Genomic DNA, 23,655 nt, shown 5'->3' on the forward strand with positions numbered 1-23,655 from the left:
TTCATAGTTAGCTCAAGAATAAAATCGAGTTACCTAGGTCATCAATAATCAAAATAACCAGTTTTATTCAATTAGTGATGTTATAATATAAAAGTGACTATTTCATGGTCCAATCCTTATACAATCTCATTGCATAAGATGCCTCCACTCATATGTCTCTATGGTAAGCATCTTTGGATCACATGTCATAGCCCCTTCCTAGAAACTTCTCTAGCAACAAGAAGAGATGTCAAGCTAGCATATGCCGACTCTCTTACGACACATATCGACCTTCTAAAAACTTAAACCTTAACTAGAGAGATTCTTACGACAGTATTTTAGTAAAACACTTTAGAGAAACACAGAGGAAAACTTTATAATGCACATTGGAACAAAACTTTTAATTTTTAAACAACTTAATTGAAACAAGTTTTAACGTAACTCAAAAACTCTATTTAGACATTCAACACATAAGTCCATCGAGGACATTGTTAACCTAAACCAGCTGAACAAAGTGAACGATTGGCAACTGTAAGCTCAGCTCTGGAATCACAATCTTTACCTTTGAAATGAAGACATTTGAAAGAGTGAACTGGAAAGGCCAATGAGTGACAACTTTAGATAAACAAGAATAATCTTAACTTTATTTCCCAGAATTTATAAAACATTTATAAACATTTGTCAATATTTAAGCTCTTAAAACATTATCTCAATATCATTTGCTCTTTTACTTAATTATTTTGCTACTGAACTCAACAACTCATCTAACCTCATTGTAGTAGAGATTACTTGATATAGATGATGACGGTCTTAATGAGTTTTCTACTTGGCTTTCCAACTCATCTAACCACTTTGTGGTAAAGATTACTTGACATAGACAATGACAGTCTCAATGAGTTGTAGTTTCCACCTAACTCTGCTGTGGTAGAGATTACTAGATACAAACAACTACCATCATGTTGGAAAAAGGGTAACATTTAATTATCTCGAAATGTATGTCACTATTAATTTTTAGATGGATAACTAGGCATCCAAAAAGATCCTTATCTTTATATACCTTTGAGATAGAAAACTAGGCACCAAGGGTACCCTCCTCTCAATATAGCTATTCTAAGATGGATAACTAAGCATCCAATGTGGCCTTTACCTCTAACAAGTCTCCGTGATAGGAAGACCCTGCATCAATTAAAGCCCCTATCACAGTAAACATCTATGCATACGAAATTCCCTCGTATGGTAATAATAAATTTCTAGGTATGTCAGATATAAGCTATAACATGATTCAACTTACATTCTTAGAATTCAAGTTAACTCATGCTATACTCTTGGTTTGAAGTGCTCGTAAAACTTACGTTAACTCAAACTCAAGCTTATAAAGCTTAAAAAAATACTATGCTTAGAACAAATCTTGTTTAAAATGACTCATTATAAAATCATTGTTTTCTCTACTTTTCTTTACTAAAAACATGTTGAACACATTTTCTTTGCTTTAGTCTCTCAAGTAAACCATGTTCTTTAGCTTATACACTATACAACAAGACCCTAGTCTTTCTTAACAATCAACTATACTTATCTTAGTAAAATCATGTTGAGAATCTTACTCAAGCAAACATCTTTTTCATGGGTTTATCCTAATTTATCACTTGAAAACTTAGCTTTTGAACTTAACCTTTGTAAATGAAGCTGAAATTCTTGGGTTTGTAGAATTGTCCAATCTCTTCTTGACCTGAAAATCAAACCATATTTAGATAGTCAAACCTTTTGGTCTATTGATTTCTCACGCAAATAACGACGATCAAAGGTCATCTTCAACCTCTAACCTTAAGAAAAAATTTCATATTCTGACTAACTTTCTAAACGATTTTTTGAAAAAAAAATTGGTATACGATCATTTAAATTTGATCGTTTAAATTTAGATAGTCAAATCTAAACGATTGTGTAACCAAATATAAACGTTATTTTTTATAATTTTTTGGTACACGATTGTTTAGATTTGATCGTTTAAATTTGGGTAGTCAAATATCAACGATTTTTTGGTACGCGATCGTTTATATTTGAAACAATATCGTTTCAATGGTTTTTTTAAAGATTCTTTATTCGATAATTTAGATTTGACTATTTTGCTACACGATCGTTAGATCTAATCGTTTAGATTTGGTTTAAATTTAGTTACCTAAATCTAAATGATTTTTTAAAGATTCTTTCTACCTAATCGTTTACATTTGGCTATTTTAGTATAAAATCGTTTAGATTTGGCTTTTGGTATACAATCCTTTAGATTTGGCTATCCAATATGTCAATCATTTTTTCACAACTTTTTATATTTGAAACAACCAAATAACCGTTTGAAAAAAATTAAAAGAAAATGGATCTTTTATATTTAGTACACTATTTTGAACCAAATAACAACTTGAAAAAAAAACTGCAGAAGAAGAGAAAAAGACGAATATAACGTTATATTTATAATTTGTATAATGTTATATTTATAATATGTAAATCTACTGCTAACACAATGATATACAAAACACGCAAGTTAGTGAATGTTTACTTAGGGTCCTCTAAGTGTGATACACTAGGCTGCTTCCCTTGAGAATGAAATATTACTAAGAATCAATTTAGCTCCCATGAGTACGAGACTCCTTCTCAAATGTAATATTTTTATAAATTATAAAAACTAATAGTTTAAAATACAAAAAGAGGTCAGAAAAGTAGATTTTAAAAATGAGGTTAGTTTTGTAAAGTAAAAACTTTTGTAGATTTAAAATAGAAATTTTCTTAGAATTAAAATTACACCGATGTTTACTTAGCTCAACCATATTGGTACGACTTTTTATTTCAAAGTGTTTGAGGTTTGATTTTCATCGTGTAGTTTAGGTTAAAAACACTATTTTGCACCCTATGTCTCCATCTATCTACTCAGTATTACCCTTGAAATGAGAGGTTTATTGGACGAGCGTTGATGAGTTGCTCTCATCTATGCAGATCTAAGGATAATCCCATGTGAGAAGAAGTTCATAATTAACTCAATATTAAAATTAAGTTACATATGTCATCAATAAACGAAATAGTTTATATATAGTGAACAATGTTATAACGTAAAAATGAATATTTCACAGTTCTAGTCTTATGTAAACTCTTTGCATATGATGCTCCATCTTTCATGTCTCTACATGAACCTTTTAGAGTCGCATAGTTTGTATTAACTTCAAATTAAAGTAGGCATGATTCATAGTGTCTTCAGAACAAGGCTCTCAACCTTATTCTTATACTATAAACCGTTTATGCTATATACTCGAATTTCATCCATATTTATGTCTGCACTAGATAATTTTAGGATCTTAGTGTATTTGATTCAAGATTATAGTATTCATTTTCACTCATAAATCCTTAATAACTGCTTTAGAATATGATTTTAAATTACAAACTACAAGTCTTAGGACATAAATTTCAATAAAACTAAAGTCTCTTTTGATATCTATTTCAATTTTTTGATTTTGCTTTTTTTTTCCTTTCTGTTTTTAAATTTTATTTAAAATTTTTATTATTAAAAACAAAAACCATGTATTTGGTAATTGATTTTGTTTTTTTGTTTTTGAAAAACAAAATGTATTTAGTTTAAAGCTTCTCCTTTTCATTTTCAATTTTTCTACCTAATTTTAAAAACAAGTTTCTTGTTTAAAAAACAAAAAGTAAACATACATTTTTCTAAAAATACATAAAGTAAAGAAAAATGGTCAAAATATTAAAATAATATAATATATATAAAAAAAAACTTGAATATTCTAACCGTACTTTACTAGATTTTATTGTATTTTACTAGATTTTATTATACTTTATAAATAGATTTAATATTCTAGTATTTTTTAAAATCTAAACTATTAAAAGCGAAAATGGGAGACTAAAATTGTGAAAGTGTTTGAGTAAGAGATTTTTTAACCTTATAAATTAAAAAGACAATGATTGCGAGGGGTTTTGGCGGTTAGGGTTTAGGAAACTCGAATTTATCCCTTTTTTTTTTTTCATATGCTGAAACTAAATTCATCGCGTAGCGCACTGTGACATCCCAGTTGCTTCGTCTTTTCAAAAACCTCTTGTTTCTCTCCGTTCTTGCGTCCAATGCTTCTAATCTCATAAACCTCGTCTCGTACAACCAATCACTTCAATTTTCAGGTTTTCTTCTACTTCCATTTTCCTGCAACCCCTTGTTTTTGTCTCTTTTCTTCTTACTCTCTCCCATTTTTTCACACACTGTTTATTCTACTAACTTAACAACTGGGCTCGCTGATTTTCTTGTTTGTTTTCTCTTTTTAACTTTTTCCCATGTTTTCAGGCTGTCTTTTCCGTTGAGTGTGTTCAACGCTTTGCTATTGGTAAAGTTAAGGTCATTGCGTTAAAGTGTTCTGAATGTTTCTTGAAATAGAATGAAGAAGTAAACTAGATTAGTTACTTCTTTTCTTCGTTTCATGACACAGTAGCCTTATTTTATGGATACTCTGCAACTTTAAAGTGGTAAAAATAGTCACGGATGCGCCTTGATTTAATTTCTCTTTTGTGAAACTTTCAAAATTGTTCACTCTAATTAAGTAATTTTGTTTGTTTAGGTGTGTGGGTATACCCCGATTCTTGTAATTTTTTTTCCTGGGTAAGAAAGAAACTATGCTTTTATTGAGCAAATTGAAGAATATACGAACGCATATAAAAGAAATCGAACCCAAAAAAGGAGTCTTAACCGGTGGAACTGTGTATCATCGTTGTATTTTGTTACCTTTATAGTGGCTTAGAAGTTTTGGAGATATTACCTTTACTTGGACAATTGCATGCTCTACTGACTTGAGTATACAGTTGAGAAAATATTTGACCTTCACTTTCTTTTTCTTGTCTGTGTTTCCTTTTGGGGATAGATCATGAAAACCATGTGAGGTGACAACATTATTTAATATCCTTAATTTAGTGTGATGTAATTTTTTGAGCAAAAGATTATTATCTAGCAAGTTATAAATAAACAAGTCTTAATAATATTTACATATCTCATTTATGTTTATGTATGTTCAACACTATTTCCAAGCTTCATGTTTTGCATATCAAAATGCATATAAGCTCTTTGTGATTTGAACGTCTTTTAATAGTTTGTTCTGCATACAATCTGCTGATTGTGGTTTTTATATAATTGATACTATTTCAATAATTTGGATATGTTCCGCTCTGATGTTTATTGATGTATGCTCGCATCGATTGCCTTCTGGATTTTTGTATATTGATTTTTCCTTTAGTTTTTTATTCTTTATGTTTTCCATAAAAGATAAGAGGAAAATTAATGACTTCGTTCGAATTGCATCATACTTTTCAGGATCCAAGCTCCAATATTTAAGCATTTCAAATTTTCAATTACTTAGAAGTTGTTTGTAGACAGATCCTTTGAAATAAACTCTAAACTTATACATTAGAAAAGGAAAAGGAGTATGAATTTAGGTTAAAATGAAAAAAAAAAGGAGTTTTAATTTATTATGATAAGAAATGCTTTATTTTGCTATCTAAAAAGGAGTAACATTTAATGATGTGGCAATTAAGAATACTGTTTTCCACGGTGCGGCTTGAATTGACAATGATATGGTGATTGTATTTGAATCAGGAATCTCAAAACTTATGGAATATTGAGCTAACTATTAGGAGGCATTTAAAGCTTCTATGCTGGGGGATTTTGAAACGCTAGAGTTTGGCATTCACTGAAGATTGACATTTGTTTGTCATGTTGGAAAAAATCACCTCAATATTCATCCAACATGACTGAGGAAGATAAGTTGAATGATGAAGCCAACTCTTTAATTGCTGAAGTTCCAATTATACCCGGATTTAAGAAGAGGAAGCGTCTTAGCCTTAGTAGACTCAAGGAGGTGAAAGCATCTTTACATGCAAAACAAGGGCAAAGTACTTGTGTTAGTAATAGTTCTAGGAGTTGTAAGCTAAAGAATGAGAGTACAATAAATAGATGGACACCTGAGAGGTAGAATCTCTATTTCTTTTCTATCTTAATTATACTGGATGTCCCTTTTTAGTCACAAATCAAGTGATTTTCCAGGTATAGGCTGGCAGAGCTAAGTATGTTGGAGGTTATGAAGGCAGAGGGAGCAACATTTGCAAACCCAGTTCCACGTCCAGTGTTGAGAATGGCAGCTCGTAAGCATATTGGGGACACTGGCCTGCTTGACCACCTTCTGAAGCACATTGATGGCAAGGTAGCACCAGGTGGGGCTGAGCGATTTCGGAGGTGGTTCAATGCTAATGGAATAATGGAGTATTGGCTTGAAAATGCTGATCTTGTAAATATTAGACAGGAAGCTGGTGTGCAGGACCCTTATTGGGTTCCTCAATCTAGACCATTGCATGCTCGTGCCAACTTCCAAGATTCTCAATCTTCTGAGGAAATGAGGCTTCTTAGGGCTGAAATGACCAAAATGAAGAGGTATCGGAACCAGAGAATTAGAGCTGTTAATGAGATCTCTTGCCCTATTACATTACTCGATTCTCATTTTATTTCTCTTGCAATAAATAGAGATATGCAGGAATTGGCATCGAAATTTCGGGATCAAGAACGGCTAAACTCCATGGAGGTGAATGATGTAATCTCCATAGCTGTAGCATTGATGTTTAATTATTTTCTTGGCCGACCAATTTTAGCATGATAATTACAGATGATTCATGAGGAATTGATAAAAAGGGAAGCTGTGGCTGAGAAACACAGGAATGAGATTACTGGATGTTTGAAGGGTCTGCAGGTAACTCATTATGCCAGTTCTGATTTTACATTGATTGGAAATTAGGTGATTTGGCAACCCTTTTATTATCCAGTATTCGAAACAATGAAAGCAGGAAAGTGACAATCATTATTTGTAACCCTGTAGGGCATACTTTCTGGTGAATTGATGACTTGGAAAACAAAGGTTGAGCTGCAGCTAATGGAAATTACCAGTTCTTTGGGTTGTATACAACCTTCAAAGCAACTTCTTACAAGTCCTGCTTCTAAAAAATGGGAAGATTGGTTGGAGCGCACCAACCTTGATAACTTTCAGGATGATGAAATTGCATCGTGGTTCGAGGGCGACGATACTTTTAGTGTGCAAGCGCAGCAGGATGTTATATTTCAAAATTCGTATCGTCCTTCCGCTTCTTTTGAGTTGTATGGAAATAATTTAGTGCAAGATATTGGTAGAGAAGGAGAGCAGGAACATCTAAACAAATGGTCTAAAACAAAGAGGTAAACAGGCACAGTGACTTTTACTAGTGCACAACTTTTCAGTTCTAACTGATTTGTATTTTCAATTTGGATTCATAAGCAGAGATGACATGGAGAAACAAGAAGATTATGGGGCAAATATTACCCCTGATTCTTCAGCTACTGGAAATTCGACATCGGAGTTTAATACTTCAGTGCATATGTTTCAGGTAAATGCTAGTTGGAGTATTTAGTTTACAGAACTGCTTTTAGATTGTGTCAATTGACATTTTGTCACAAAATAATATGGCTCCGATGCTGTTTGTTGGTTGTGACAGGAAATGTTTCAGGAGTTATTTAGTTGGAAAGCTAAAATGGAGCGACAGGTGCTGGAGTTGTGGAATTCTGTACGTGAGTTACAGGCATCATCATCATCATCATCGTCCCATTTCAAGGAATCAGACATTGGTTCCACGTTTAAGGGGTAATTAGAAAGTGCTTTTGGAGTTCATCTTTCTTAATTATAGGTTTAGAAGAAGATAATGTACAGCATTTAGAAGCTGACATTTAGGATTTGGAAAAAGAAAAAGAAAAAAAATCTAACCTCGATGAGTATTAGCCAACCAGGAAATGTGTTTGTGACCTGAATGGTTGGCGTCCTAACTCTGTTGACATGCTGGCATTGTTGGCCACGTGGAGAAACCTTGATTGGCTGGATAAGTAGATTCTTGCTTGTCACTGTTGCACATGGTGGACTTGATAGCCAGTATATACATATACTGAGCCTTTTGATCCTTTTGATCCTTTTTCCACATCCCCAAGCAGCATGATATAACTTATTTTGTTTGTATCGTGTTGGAGGATTTTAATATTAATTATATTATGTGGCACTTGTTGCTTTTCGGTTTACTTTACGTTTGTTTGTGTTTGGAAAAATATTCAGGATGTTCAGTATCACGTCCTTATCAAACGCCAAAACATGTTTGCATTTCGCATAAACAGACAAATGAGTTTATTAAAGTTATTGCTTAGTGGCCAGTGGGAGTACCTATTTTGAGGATCCTACTATTAGTCTATTACTGCAAATATATAGAAGGTTATATATACACACATACATACAAGTGGCCTAAGTCAGCGACCATTACAACCATTTTAGAACAGCGATCTTAAGATTAAATACTATATAAAAAATCTTCTTTGGCCCCTAAATTTTGTGAATTATCAAGAATAGGTTGTGCCTTGTGGAAAGACCACCATACCTACACATACACAGATTTGTTAACATTGTCACCCGTGTTTTTGAACAACTTACACTAGGATCATAAGGAGTACATGTTGGCTTACATTCAAGGAAATTATATTTCTTTAAAATCTTTTCTACATGATGAAATTGATCCAAAAAAATCCCTTCTCAAACTTATTTACTTTTATTCCTAATATTTGTTCTTAAGAAATGTTCCATCTATGACTATAATTGGTCTAATGTAATTTAAGAATCCTCCAACACATGAACCAACCACCATAAAAAGATATTTGAAAAAACGATAATCTTCAATTCAAGTTCCATGTGAAATATTGTACATAGATTTGAAAGTTTGAGTGCTTCATCATATCTAAGTAATAGATTATATGACACTTTAGGACATCCTCGCACTCTTTCATACACATTTTCTCTGGCACGCCATGCTTTTTTATAAATCATATTTATGTCATAGTCTTGTCTCATGTCTTCTATGATATCACATGGTTTGTATAGATGACCGACTCCCGTGAATTTGGACTTTATTAATTCTCCAATATTATGTCGACATGGTTTGTATAGACGATCGACTCCCAAGATTTTTCTTGCCTATGGTTACGATTAAAAAACTCAAGAGAACACAAATGAACTTTGACATACATTTTAATCTTGAATATATTTGAATCCTTCAATCTCACTGCTCGCAATCTCCAACCACACTTGTTGTCAATGCATCTAACAAAAAGAACGTCTTTTGTAGACTTTTTTTACTACAAACTGAAAAATAAAATTTCATTGCCAAAACACTTAATCTCATTGACAAATCTCTCTTGCAAAAAATATTTGTACTACATCCAACTCCTCACTTGTAGAGCTTTCTTTAGACCAGTCATTCCTTTTTGTATTCAACTTTTGGCTAGAATAGCTATAATGAACTTTAGATCATTTTCTTTTGCAATCTTTTGTAGGAGCATCTCTATGTTGTGGGATGTCAAATGATTCACTGTTCCTCTCAACTGGCTCCCATGTGAAAGTATCATATTTCGTATCATATGACTTATATGATTCCCATATAGCTGAAGTGGTCCCTATCATGTTATCACACAAGCCAACCTCAACTTCATGAATATGAACTTCATTTTCATTTAATGTATCCATTGTAATTGGAGGATGAGAGTTTAAGTTCATTCTCATATATGCATCTTATCATTATGTTGAACTCTATAGGGTCAACTTATGCAAGTCATATAATTCTGCCTATAAATCTTTATGTGTTATTTCTTTACTAACAACAATGCCTTTTAACATACTTTCTTTGAATTTTCTTCGACCCCATCCCATGTACCACCGTAACGCACTAAAATTCAAACATGTGACATCCTCAAACTACCTTATACTTTTTAATTTTTGCAAAAATTGATTTGAAGTTAGAATTTGACATATCACATAAAAAAAGTGTATGACGTCTTATTTTGCGAGATTAAAAAATAGTAGCTAAACACTAAATAAAACATGCATAGTCGCACCCTAAATAAGTATATGACTAATTCATCCTTGGACATTTAAAATTTGGTAATTGCAAGATGTTTAGAGATTGCGAGATACAAAAAAACAATAGTTAAAAGTACCCTAAATCACATCAGAACAAGTATAATTCATTTGAGATTAAACATTTGAACTTAAGAACTTGCGAGATGCCTACGAGATGTTTGCGAGATAAAAAAAAACACAAATAAAACATTCTTTGAAACAACTCAGAAACAACCCTAAATCAACTTGAAACAATTAAAATTATATTTGATTTATACATTTAAGATTCAAATATACATATACATATAACACAACCCAATTTAGAGGAAAAAATAACAAAAAAAAAAGATTTATTAAAACACACCACAGTGCGTGGGACGTTCATCAGAGGAGAGAATGAACGACACTGGAGTAGTAGAGGAAAAGTTGACAGACAACCTTTTCACAGAGGAGAAGAACGGCAAATGAGTTTTTCTTTTTCTTTACGTGTTGTGTTTTACGTTGAAGTGAAAAGGGAAAGTAAAATTAAATAAGAGTACTTTGGGCATTTCACTTCAAATTTGTCCTAAAAATCTACTTTTTCAAAATCAATCTTAAAACTCAACTCCTCTTTTTTTAGCCTATTTTTGGCAATTTTTCAACTTTCTCTTTTCCCAAAAATATAATATATTTTCCTTAATAATTATATTATTCTTCTCCTTCCATAACTTAATTATATCTACATATATATAATTACTCATAATTCACTAAACTCCACCAAAATTAATTAACCAATGTCAATCAATCCAAAAATCAAAACTATAACAAAAAAAAAAAAAATCTCAATTTCGAAAATTAATTAAATATTCTTCCAATAAATATTTAATTAATCATAATTTCCACCAAAATAAATAATTCTCCACAAATATCACACATTACCCTCGATAACTCCAACCTAATTAACTTAAACTAAAATAATAAAGCTTAAAATTTTCCCAAAGTTTTGGGGTGTTGAAGTGACACATGGGTTCAGTGATTGATTTGTGAAAGAATGGGTAAAGAAAAATAAATAAATAAAATATTTTTATTTTACCCAAAATAAATATAAACATTTTTTTAATAAAAAATAAAATTTCTTTTTTACCACGCCACACAACGTCTGCTCGAACGACAGTGGCCATCGGTATGGACAGACCATCACACTCACACTTATCTAACTCTTCACCCTTTCTAAAACATAAATAAATAAGTTTTAGTCTATGTGTCAAATACCGTGTGGTTGAGTGTGAAAGAACGGAGAGAGCAAAATTCAAGTCCTTTATCTATGATCTTTGCTCATTCGCCCTTGTCATCCCTAACCTTTCTCCTTTTGTATCTTTAGGTGAGAGCTTAGAGTGTGAGAGTAGAAAGAAAATTCTCATATCCCATTCCCCTAACTTTATAATAAAGACACCGATAATGAAGCCAAAGAATGCAAGGAATTACATTCAACAACTTGACACATCTCTATATCTTATCATTTGTATCTTTTATTCTTATTAAATTTGTACTATGAACTCCATGGTCGAGAGACCTAAAGCTTTTATTATTAATGTAATGTAGTTTCACTTTCATTCTCTCATTTTTTTAATCATCGACTATGTTAGTTTTCTATACTATGATTGAAATAAAAAGTTAAAATATTTCTTTCAACAATATGGATGCTTGCAATATTTAGTTTATTTAATCAAAGTTATAATCAACACCTAATTCTATTCAAGAGAAGTAATTAAGTATTGAAGTTAACTACTCGAGAGAGCAAGTGACTAAGACCTCATTAAACAAGCTTTGAAGGTTTTAGAAATAAAATCAACTAAATGGTTTTCACCTTTTTGTACATATCAGAAATGTGATTGTGGGTGGTATTAAGGTGTCGAGATGTTGTTTGCTTAAATAAAGAAAGAACACATGGACATTGCATTTAAAAGGATTTGGACATAGATCATATATTAACTTCAACATATGCATCCTGAAAGGTGAGCATGTGTGGCAAAGGCACCAACAGGTTTCTCGTTATAATTTGAGGTATGTATATCACCTCAAAGAAATATCTCTTCACTTTATCATGGGTAGTAGTATAATCAACTTTCCTGTTGGAATTTTTGTCCTATAACTTGTAGTTTGTAGTTAAAATTATATTTTATTCAATAAAGTGGTTATTGAGGACTTATTTGTGAAAATGGAATACTATAATTTTAAAACCAATAAACTAAGGTCCCAATGCTATTTTTGAGTAAACTTGAACTTTATGTAGATACATAAATATAAATAGAGTTTCAAGTATATAGCCTAAATAGTCTATAGTATACGAATAAGGTTGTACACCTTATTCTAGGGACACAACGGATGCGGCCTGCTTTGTAGTTAGTACAAACAGTGTGATCTTAAATTGTTCATGTAGAGACATGGAAGTGAGGGCATCCTATGTAAAAGAGTCTAACATAAAACTAAAACCATAAAAATAGTCACTTTTAAGATATAACATCGTTGACTTTATAAAACAAACTAGTTAAATTATGATCTTATGTTCACACAAAATTATTCTTATATCTGCAGAAGTGAGGTCAGCTCAATAGCACTGACCCAATAAACCTCCAATTTCAGGGGTAAGACCAGGTTGATAGCTGAGACATAAAGTGCAAGAAAAAATTCACTCCTACCCGTTTTAGGGTTAGTAGATAGGTTGTTCTCTTAAGGACTGAATCTAAGTCTTGAACAAGGGACCCCACCCTCTAATTGGTCTGAGTAGGATTCAATTTATAGATTGGACCTAAAACGAATTGTTCAATAGTGGATCAGTGGGATCTAAGGAGTAAGATGTAGTCTCAGGGGTAAAAGGATACTTTGACCCAGTCGAGGTTACAAACAACCTATGAATGATTAACTTATTAATCATGGTTATATCAGATGAACACAAGTATATTTATAGTGATAGGACAACTACGAATTGTTCGAATTAGGTAAAAAGAGAGAAACCGATGAATATATATAGACATCGGTTATAAGTTTAAGATAAAGCTTTATGTTTAAATGTGATTTAAATATTAAAAATAGGAATACAGATTCATATTCGAAAGCTCGAAATTGATGAAAATGATTAAAGTTGTGAAATAAGATTTGACTTTCGATAAAATGAATGCGGATTCATGCTCGGGAGGTCAAAATTAGTCAAGATGGACAAAATGGTAAAGAGTCAAAATGTTGACTTTCGACTTGAAAAGTAAAATGTTGAATTTGATTTAAATGTCAAATTACTACATTGACCTTATACTAATTTAATTAAGTTAGATAAATCAATAACACTTGTTGAGATTTGACAAGCTTATCGCATGTAATTTGCAAGTGGCTTTATGCATGCAACACACTTAGCCCATTAATAGTTAGTGGAATACCAAGTGTTCAGATAAATGAAGCCCATTACATGCATTCTTGCATGTAGTTTGCTTATATAAGAGTTTATTGCAAATGGAAGAATAACTATTGGACTTTTGGTATTTTTTATTTTGTAATTTGGAATTGCAAAATAAATCGAATACTCTTTTTCTTTCCAAGAATCTCAAAGAAAAGTTCTTCCTCTAAATTCCATCTCTATCTCTATTTCCACCACCGTATGGAAACTCGGTTCAACTTTGGAGAATAGCGGATCAACATTAGTGATAGTACCGACTTCAAGTTCGTGAGGAGATTACGATGATAGAAAAACTTTAAAGGTGAGTTTTTCTATTTATCCTTTATTCTATTAATCAAGGGTTAGTTATGCATGTTAAATACTAAATTGTTTAGTTGAAATTAGAGTAAAATTTGATCCTTATACGGTTGTGCATGAGAAATCCTTTACAACCATGCCACCTTTCACATCACACCCATATAATAATAGTAGTTGAATATTGATTTATAATGTATAGCTACCGTATGAGAACTTGATAGATGTTATGATCTAATTACTTTAAAATTCATGTGTTTGACTCTAGCTTACCTAATGAACATCTCTTTTCGCTTACACTTGAGCAAAAAAGTGAAAAACTTATACTTAATAGACATATCATTAGGTTTAAGCAACAAGCAACAATTATGTTGATTGCCCATTTTAACTAGAGGTGTTAAATAACACCAGTAACCCGACCAACTCATATTACCCAACCCAAACCGTATGGGTTGGGTTGAATTTAAATTTTGTGTTGGGTTGGGTAGAATTAGAAAATTGAAGAAAAAAAATTGAGTCGGATAGCCAAGTTGTGCATGTAAGGGATCGGGTTGACTTGACTCAACTCGGTTATGTATATAATAAATATATATAAACCTAAAACCTAAAACTAAACCTCATTTTGAATGGATATTATAGCTTTAAAATTTGAATGTATAATATATATATGTCACTTTGCACCCCAAATGATAATTTGTTCACCTTCCATATTGAAAAACAATATGAAAATTTGTCTAAATTATGGAGACATGAAAAAATAAAAATCAACCCATCAACTCAATATGGTTCATTTTTTGCCAACCAAGATATGTTGGATTAGTCCATAATTTTCCTCCAACCCGATCCAACCCAGCTTATGCGTTGCACCCGAAATTTTAATGCATAGATTCTTACTTAGAACCTTAATGGTAAACTTATGGCACAACAAAACATGAACTACGAACTAACAAGTAAAACATGTGGAGGTAGATTATCACTATATTCGCGATACTGCATTAAGACGACACCGTTATTATATGTCATGTTTCTACTCACGAGTAACTTGTAGGTATCTTTACAATTGCACAAGATTGTCACCCCAATTTTAGGAATATAAAAAAAAATATATTTCTATATATGGTTGGTAATGGTATATTTTCCAATTTATTTATTTGTTAAGTAATTTCAAAATTAGACCCTTTTGTAAATATTCATTTCATTTCAAATAAAAATTTAAGAAAAACTTAGTAAAAGGTTAATTTTCATAAATATAAATTTACAGTCATGTAATGAAATAAAAAAGTGAATGAAGTCGACCATTTTTATTAAATATTTCAAATTTGTCCTTCTTTTCCATCTTCTTTCTTCTATGTGATTTTTCTTTTATATTTTTTTTTGAAATAATGGTATTTGTTTTCGATCAATCATAAATCTTGTATTTTTTAGAGTATTATTTGGTTCAAGATCGTGTACTAAATATAAAAGGTATTGAAAAAGATCGTTAGAATATTGTTACACGATCGTTTATATTCGACAAAATTATATTGACACACGATTACGTGTAACAAATAATCCAAAAAAATTGAACCAAATCTAAACGAGTACATAGTCAAATCTAAATGTAATCATATATAAACGATCTTGTAATAAAGAATCCTAAAAAAAAATCGTTATAAGAATCTTGAAAAAAAGAATGTTGAAAATAAACTGTTTAGATTTGGTAGCAAAATACAAATGATCGTGTAGCCAAATCTCTTAGTGTATAACAAATATATTACCCGTGTGAGTGGTCGATTAATTGGGTTGAATGGGCCATTTTTAGTATTTTATATTGTAAGCGTGTGTGACTATGTGTGACTTTTTCATTTTTGAAATTGTTCTTGCATATTTGTTATATTTTTTAAAAAATCCAAACGAAAAACTATAAATATGATTAGAATAAACATGTAAACAATTAGTTGAGAAAAAGAAAAAAAAGGAATTTTGTTGTAGAACAAAAAGGCATGTTTCCAACATGAGAGAAGAAAACGAAAGGAAAAGGAATGGAACGTTATGGTATCGATCATGAGATACATTCTCATTCCTAATTGTAATTCTTTCAAAAGTGATTTTAGCGTAAGCGTAACATCGACCAATGCAATGCCTCACTTCTCCCTCTATCTCGTTTATGGCTTTCTTGCTGACCCTACCAACTATATATGGCGAACACATTTTGCTTTCTGGATCTAATCCCTACCCTACTCCCCATTTTTAGCTCTTCTTTACCAGCCTCTTAAATCTTCCTTCTTCCTAATTCCCTTTTCTTCATTTGTTTTTTCTTCTGGGTCTCCTCTTCTCTTTGATTTTGTGCTCAGATGGACAAGTATGAGGTCGTTAAGGATTTGGGTGCTGGCAATTTCGGCGTTGCCCGACTCCTCAGGCATAAGGATACAAAAGAGCTTGTTGCTATGAAGTACATAGAACGTGGTCACAAGGTTTCTTCTTATCTCTTTTCAATTCTCTCCAATTTCGACTTGGGTTTCCCTATTCTTGGTGTTTTATTCATAGGAAATGATACGAATCTTCTGTTTGGAACAATTTGGGGGCTGCCCAGCAGTTTTTTGGACACCAATATTTAGGAATCCAGACATTGGCGTCGGATTGAGCTGATTCTTGTTCATTATATAGGTGCTTTAATTGGGGGATTTTGACAATATAAGATGCTTTATAACTATTTCTGGATATATATATATATGTATGTATGTATGTACGTATGTATATATATATTTTTAAATTGTATTGACAGATAGATGAGAATGTGGCAAGAGAGATTATAAACCATCGATCACTTCGCCATCCCAATATAATTCGTTTCAAGGAGGTAAGTTTCACCTTTTCAAGATATATTTCCTCTAATATCACGTAATTGTCAAAGTATTGTTCAGTGAACTGGGTTTGATTTTGTCGTTTCAAGAATTTGATTCTCGTAAGTAAGAAATTGATCGAGCTATAGTATAGCTGTTTTAAGTGGATTGTTTTGGACTAAGAAATAGATGAAATAAAATATAGATTTGAAGTTGAAGTTGGTTTAAGATTTGCAGGTTGTTTTGACCCCAACGCATTTGGCTATTGTGATGGAATATGCTGCTGGAGGAGAGCTGTTTGAAAGAATTTGTAATGCTGGTCGTTTCAGTGAAGACGAGGTCTTCCTCCTTATCCACTCTCTCATTCATGGTCATATTCATTTCGGATTTGTGACACACTGCTGGTTTCACAGACTCCCTAATTGAGGGATTTTAATTTTTAGGAGATTAGGACAATCAAATTTTTGGTCCTAAACTATTTTTAATCTTCATGTTTGCAGGCTAGATATTTCTTCCAGCAGCTAATTTCTGGTGTCAACTATTGCCATTCAATGGTAAAACCTTATGCGGATTGTGATCGCCTCTTATGTAGTTTCCATATCAATACTAGAGTTCACTATGGCTATCTAATTTATTTTACTTTGCAGCAAATTTGTCATAGAGACCTAAAGCTAGAAAATACGCTTTTAGATGGAAGCACAGCACCTCGCTTGAAGATATGTGACTTTGGTTACTCTAAGGTTTGTTAAAATGCAAAGCTGTTTACGTTGGCATCATCTATCCGTTTTTTGGGTGTATATTACTAATCCGTTTGATTCTTTTATTTTGTATAGTCATCCTTGCTGCATTCGAGACCAAAATCAACTGTTGGTACTCCAGCATATATAGCGCCGGAAGTTCTTTCTCGAAGAGAGTATGATGGCAAGGTGCTTATGAACTTCTTGTTCAGTGGGTTGATGATATCATAATGGTGAAAACTTAGCTACGTTCAACAATCAATAGTGCAGTGCACGGCATTAAGATTCTGAAAAATTAAAATATATCATCATTTCATTTTTATTTAAATATCTACTCAATGTATGTCAAGATTCTTTTCGCCTTTTAAATTTGCAGAATACACTTGAAGATCTCTTGCATTTTCAACCAAGAAATAGTGGATTACACACTATTTAGGCCTTATGCACGTTAGCGACACACTTGGTTTCATGTCCATCAATATTGAGCAATGACTTTCAAAGATAATAAATTAGTAACCAATATAGAGTTTTGTTTTTTTAATAAATGGTAAGATACTTATTGGTAGGAGAATAATTAATTGGTATCCATTCTTCTCAAATGCCACCACTATTTTTTATTATTTTTATTTTTTACAAATTGAATTCCTTATCGTGGTTTTAGATGGCAGATGTATGGTCGTGTGGAGTAACACTTTATGTCATGTTGGTTGGTGCATATCCTTTTGAGGATCAGGAGGATCCTAAAAATTTTAGGAAAACAATTCAGGTATATTACCTCCATAGAGTCATTTTGAAAGAAATATAATTCAATTCTTTTAACTTTTTAATTTTTATTTGGCAGCGCATTATGGCTGTTCAGTACAAAATTCCAGATTATGTTCACATATCTCAAGATTGTCGACACCTTCTATCTCGCATTTTTGTCCCTAATCCATCAAGGGTAATTTTCAATGACAAGTTTAGTTGCTGTTTGTTTGTTTATTTGTTATTTATTTATTCGTTTTCTTAATATGAAAAAATTGTTGTTATCTATTATGTAATTTGTTTATTTGGTTTATTTCCTCTTTTCCCTCTTTAACCTGAATATTATTTTTGGAGATCAGAGTTGGACGTCCTCCATAATGAGAAGCTTTAAAAAGTATCTACAATGTGCAATGCCTATGCACTATATTTATATTTTTATGATACCGATACTGTAGATAGGATATATGAGTTTTGTTTATTTATTTATATTTTTTGTTTGTATTGTTTTTTCTTTTATAGAAGAAGCTATGGAAGGAAATATAATCACACAAAAGGGAAAAAAAGAAAACAATCTACGGCAAGTGGTAGAGAAAACCACTCTACAAAGCTCAACTAAAGGAAACCCTTTCAATTTCTAGGTTATACAGAGTAATATGTTTATCAAATCAAATCTAATAGTATCCAATTGGTGGATGCAATGCTAACTGTTTGTTTGTAGCAAGCTAGTTACTCTCGGTAAGATCATTTCATAGCTTTTTCCCCAGCTGAAATGATGTTTTGATTGAGTCATGGTCATCAAAGATGCCACCACAGGATCCCCTAGTTCACATCAAAGTATGTTCTATAAACTTTTTCCCTGCCTTGGTGTTGTCCTGTTTTCACGAAATTATGAGACTGATTCTCAATGAAATTATTGTATAGGTAGACTAATATGCGTTGCAATATTGATAAATTCATCAAACTTAACAACACACAATAATTTTCTTGTCATAACAAAAATGGACGTGTTTCAGATGGTTTCCATGGAGTTGCCAAGGCTCTACCCTAGTTTTTTCCATGGAGTTGGGGGGGGGGGGTTAAGGGAGGTGAATTTAGAGTGTTCTAACTTCTATCGACTACAAAGAGTTGGAACATGTAGAAGATGTCTGCTAGTATATTTCAAGTTGGATCTGATTCAAGTTCATAGTCTAAGAAATATTAGTAAATATTTGAATCAAGATGAAGGGTTGGATCTTTACGTTTCTGAGTTCGAACCTGTAGATTATTTGTGCTAGTTTTATTTGAGGTGGAAAGGCCTACAATTATAAAGATTGGCAAGGACCATTTCTAGTTTTGCGTCCAAACAAATAACAAAGAGGACAACGGCAAAAACTCTTGTCAGGTGATTCAACAGGAGGAAAAATTGTATATCTCTAAATGCCAAGGAATCTACACAGTGGTATAGAACCATTGTGGCTAGACATGTGACACATGTCCTGCACCCATTTGAGTGGCTCTAAATGGTGGGTTGAAAGGCTTTAGTAAACATCTTTGGATTGCTGTTGCTTTAGGGTTTCCATTATTTCTTCAGTTTCTCAAATGCTTTCTCGGGGATGGGATTGATGCCTATTTTTGGGAGGATTGGTGATTGGGGGTTAAGCCGCTTTGTGCATTGTTCCTGGATCATGTATCATTTGTTTGATAAGATGTTGCACTCAAATGGCTCTATTTTGTCTCCCTCTGAGATGCCTCCCTCACCTTCTTGGGGTTTTTGTTATCCTTTGACTGACTGAGAGTTGGTTGGCTTTGGGTCATATATGTTTGGATAGTCTTATATGGTAAACACTGGGTATTTTATCCAGCACACGCTACCTTGTTTTGTACACAGCAGGAGGATCTTGATTGTCTCTTGTGGGGTGGGGTTGTCAGTTTGCTTTTTTTCCTTTTAGGGAGTGTGAATTGAGAGAAACAGTAGTTGGGTGGAAAGGTATTCAAAGCAGTTTGGGAGGAGTGAGGTTTAATGCCTTTTGTGGGTGGAGTTTGTCGGATCGGACTTTTTGTAATTGTTTGCCCGTTCTTCTAGGTAGTTGAGTGGTTCTATTGTGGTTTTTTTTTTATATGACCTTGTATATTGTTTTATTTATTCTCAATGAAAGTTCGGTTTCTTCAAAGAAAAAAAAACCATCAATGTCTAGTATACTAGCTATAGTTGGCTGATTCTCCAAAGTTTGCAGCCACCCCTATCCTAAAGGGAATACATTTGGCAGGGGACTCTAACATCATTACAAGCTGTCTTATAAAAGGGTGTAAGGAGACTTCATTCCAGTTTGATGGATTTAAGATGAGTCTAATGAGGGAGAACAAAAACAGTGATTGATAGGAGAGCTCTTTTTTTCCTTATATTACTCTCGGTTATTCTAGTTTCACATAGTCAAATATGATAGACGAGCTTCTCTTTCTGATTTTCTTAGTGGATAAATTTCAATTTTGAAGACAGAGGATTTGCATATTTGGACGAAACATCACTTGGTTTTTTAAGAAAAGCTTTTATAGCTTGCTGATGGATCTGTAGGAGCGAAAACTTAATTTGATAATTTGTCTGTTAAATTGGAAGGAAAATTCCAAATTATTGATTATTTCAAAGGTATGCATTTCGTTGATAATAGTCGGAGATTTCTAGTGTAAGCTATTTAATGGAGTCCAATAGAAAGTAGCTTGAAGATTTGGCTTGAAAGATTCTCTGAAAGAAATAGAAAATCAAGTTAAGAGGGCTTTTGGAGATTTGAGAATCATGAAAGTTCCTGAGTCAATGGTCTTGCAACTTAAATTCTTACAAAAAGGGTCAACATGTAACTTTCTCAGCTTTTTAGCTAACTTGACCTAAGCATTATAACATTGATCAAAAGATCGTGTACAAAAAGAAATCTATTTAATGTGATCTAATGTTTTTTGTTGGTTTAATATAACAACTACAAAAGTGAGTGCCGTACCTATCAGACATGAAAAAAAAGTGGTTATAGTTAATTTATTTGATTGCGAAATGGATTGAACTTAGCTTTTCAACTAGTTTGAAAGACGAGGTTATCAATAAGAGTGAAGATCATCTGATTTGGAAGTACGATAGTTGTGGATTTTTTTATCCTGAATCAAGTTCCTTTTGTGAACTGCTGCATGTAAAAGACTAACTACTAATGGTAGACTGCAGAAAAGAATTCCACAGTTCCAAATGTCAGAGATATGCCTTAATTGTGGCATTCTGGTAGGAGCAATGAAACCCATGACCATCAATTCACTGAAGCACGCCAATTACCCTTTGTTTGTGATAGGAATGCTATTTGGAGAGAATTAAGAATTATTTGAGTATTAGTGTATATTAGTAATTTCGTTAGGAATTTGTTGGGAATGGGTTAACAAAGGAATGGGCAATTGTTTAGTGCCTTTATAGGTTTGAATTAGAATACTCCACGTCGGAAGCGCCCAAGTACCTTGAATTACTTAGGAGTTGATTGTATTTCTTTTATAATTACTTATATTTATTTATGTATCATTATCATTTATTTATCTATAATTGTTGTTTTTGTGGGAGTAGCTGAAAGTGAACATTTCTCCTGGGACCGATGAAAACATCTCAACTTTTCAAAATTAGTCATTTTTTCGTTCATATTTCCAATCTTCAGTATTATGTTGTGTTTCAAGTCTCCATGCCAATAGGGACAATCACCCCTGACTTTGTTTACTTTCCTTTGGATATTGAGTACCTTTCTTTGGTTTAACAGAGAATTACTTTAATGGAGATAAAAAATCATCCATGGTTTTTGAAGAACTTGCCAAGAGAATTGACTGAATCGGCTCAAGCAGCTTACTACAAGAGAGACAACCCGAGCTTCTCTCTCCAAGGCGTGGATGAAATAATGAAAATTGTGGGGGAGGCTAGAAACCCACCGCCATCGTCAAGAACTGTGAAAGGTTTCGGATGGACAACAGAAGATGATGAAGAAAGTAACGAGGATGTTGATGGAGAGGTGGAAAAAGAGGAAGAAGAAGACGAGTATGATAAGAGGGTGAAAGAAGTTCATGCAAGCGGAGAATACTTGGTCAATTAGAACTCAGTTCTCCAATTACTATTCATTCGGTTTTGTGTGCTTAGATTATTGCATATGCTCTCATTGTTGTCTTCGTGTGTACAGTCTGTTAATATTATACTAGCACACTGCAGTCGTATTTTTGCAGACTTGAAAGATCAGTCTTTCACATAATCCGGTTATGGGGGTCTTCTGTGGTTGTGTAAGTCGATGGTTTTGCATTTTTGCTTGTCACTCAATTGTATGATTGAAGAAGCATATGTTATTGGGATACAGTTCATAGTAGGTGGAAAGATTTTTTTTGTGTGCAAACCTTGTGTTTATACTCAATGTTGATGAGTGAGAATAATTACAATGGATTATGACGCAAGTTTGAAGCATCAAGTAACTGAAGTGAGAAGTCCAAATCTTCCAGCCGGATAGCAGCAGGAAGGTTTAGTTCAAGAAAACCGAATGGTAACCATATTTTAATTAAATATGTACATAGATAGATTTGTTATAGAATTCCCTCCCAACTTTTAAGTTGTAGATGGCTTCATTAGTTACTCCCGTTCTCTACCAATTTAGAGCTTTATTCTCAGTAGCAGAGTACAAGAGTTTAAAATAATATGCATGCACTAAACATCCTTTCTTATTAAGGTATAAGTGGGCTTTCCTTGGCTGTTCAAAACTATTTTCTGTGAAAATATTGCCTGTGTTGTACGGTTAATATGAAGTTTTATGTCCACTTATTCCACTAATCCAAATATAAATCAATACAATAGCAAGTAGTACTTGGAATATTTCAAGATCATTTCCACGAGGATGCTTGGGACTTACAAATAGATGTGATTTGGGACTTGCAAATAGATTTGATTCCAGTGTTTTAATGCCACAACTTCTATGAACAAGAACCATAATGAGTTACAGTATGTCAAAGGTAAAAAGTTTGCTGAGAAATGGTGTTGATATCAAATGACAAATGTGAAAACTTGATGTAAGGATTCTACTTGATTACTTCACTGTTTCTCCCTTACAATGGCAAAAAACAGAGGCAGCCCTCTATTATCTTTATTTATATATAGCCAAAATGAGTACAGAAATCATAAAGATTCAAGAAACAAAGAACAATAAAGACAAACCCAGCTTCCTCTAGGGAAAGACTGGATATTCTCCTAGGCTAAGCAGCCGCCAACTTAAGGATAAAAAAAATAAAATACCTCCCCTAGACCTAAAAGAACTTATTTATATTCCTTCTCTCATCTTTCTCTTATTTTTGTGCCTGGGCCCCACACGCACGATCTCCTCCTCTTTTTCCTTCCTCATTAATAATTTGTCCATTTACTTTTCTACCCCTCCTTTGATATGTGTGAATAATTGGAGGTCTTACAATACCCCGGGCTCTAAGTTCACCTTGTCCTCAAGGTGAAACTGAGGAAACTGCTGGTTCAATAGGTAGACTGATTCCCACGTGGCTTCACTGTCTGGCAAGTTCTTCCATTTGACCAACCACTCATTGCCTCCTAGCTCCTTGTTCCACCTTATTCCCAGCACGTTTTCCGGCCACAATTGTAGTTCAAAATCCTCAGTTAGTATAGGCTGTTGTTGCTGGACTACATGTTGTTTTCCCAA

The 23,655-nt window shown here is 32.9% G+C and overlaps 2 protein-coding genes across 7 annotated transcripts; both read left to right on the forward strand.

Annotated features, from left to right (window-relative positions):
* Window positions 1-3,885: 3,885 nt before the first annotated feature.
* LOC101204228 (protein DYAD) lies at window positions 3,886-8,098 on the forward strand. Of its 5 annotated transcripts, none has more exons than XM_011655568.1 (8): window positions 3,886-4,149; window positions 5,609-5,980; window positions 6,056-6,439; window positions 6,530-6,596; window positions 6,669-6,752; window positions 6,879-7,231; window positions 7,314-7,419; window positions 7,528-8,098. In XM_011655568.1, exons 2-8 carry the CDS (start codon window positions 5,760-5,762, stop codon window positions 7,675-7,677), a joined length of 1,365 nt encoding a protein of 454 aa, XP_011653870.1. In that variant the 5' UTR covers window positions 3,886-4,149; window positions 5,609-5,759; the 3' UTR covers window positions 7,678-8,098. The 5 variants fall into 5 exon arrangements, with proteins under 5 accessions (XP_011653870.1, XP_011653872.1, XP_031740679.1 ...); XM_011655570.2 differs by having other exon boundaries at window positions 6,530-6,587; XM_031884819.1 differs by lacking the exon at window positions 3,886-4,149 and adding an exon at window positions 4,173-4,349.
* A 7,571-nt stretch (window positions 8,099-15,669) lies between these two features.
* On the forward strand, window positions 15,670-22,414 carry LOC101204472 (serine/threonine-protein kinase SRK2A). Of its 2 annotated transcripts, XR_004216119.1 has the most exons (10): window positions 15,670-16,133; window positions 16,445-16,519; window positions 16,740-16,841; window positions 17,003-17,056; window positions 17,150-17,242; window positions 17,336-17,428; window positions 17,901-18,005; window positions 18,081-18,179; window positions 18,503-18,817; window positions 21,739-21,871. XR_004216119.1 is itself a non-coding variant. In XM_004144306.3 (9 exons), exons 1-9 carry the CDS (start codon window positions 16,014-16,016, stop codon window positions 22,063-22,065), a joined length of 1,068 nt encoding a protein of 355 aa, XP_004144354.1. In that variant the 5' UTR covers window positions 15,671-16,013; the 3' UTR covers window positions 22,066-22,414. The 2 variants fall into 2 exon arrangements, 1 of the variants encoding a protein (XP_004144354.1); XM_004144306.3 differs by lacking the exon at window positions 18,503-18,817 and having other exon boundaries at window positions 15,671-16,133; window positions 21,739-22,414.
* Window positions 22,415-23,655: the final 1,241 nt, after the last annotated feature.

The sequence above is a fragment of the Cucumis sativus genome, chromosome 4 (assembly GCF_000004075.3).
Source record: "Cucumis sativus cultivar 9930 chromosome 4, Cucumber_9930_V3, whole genome shotgun sequence".
NCBI lineage: Eukaryota > Viridiplantae > Streptophyta > Magnoliopsida > Cucurbitales > Cucurbitaceae > Cucumis > Cucumis sativus.

Bases quoted from the DNA above. Each gene is read 5' to 3' on its own strand.
- LOC101204228 (XM_011655568.1), top strand. From the start codon at position 5,760: ATGACTGAGGAAGATAAGTTGAATGATGAAGCCAACTCTTTAATTGCT. The intron at 6,440-6,529 runs GTATCGGAACCA...TGCAATAAATAG, and splicing joins GAAATGACCAAAATGAAGAG to AGATATGCAGGAATTGGCAT. The intron at 7,232-7,313 runs GTAAACAGGCAC...ATTCATAAGCAG, and splicing joins AAATGGTCTAAAACAAAGAG to AGATGACATGGAGAAACAAG.
- LOC101204472 (XM_004144306.3), top strand. From the start codon at position 16,014: ATGGACAAGTATGAGGTCGTTAAGGATTTGGGTGCTGGCAATTTCGGC. The intron at 16,842-17,002 runs GTCTTCCTCCTT...TCATGTTTGCAG, and splicing joins GTCGTTTCAGTGAAGACGAG to GCTAGATATTTCTTCCAGCA. The intron at 18,006-18,080 runs GTATATTACCTC...TTTATTTGGCAG, and splicing joins ATTTTAGGAAAACAATTCAG to CGCATTATGGCTGTTCAGTA.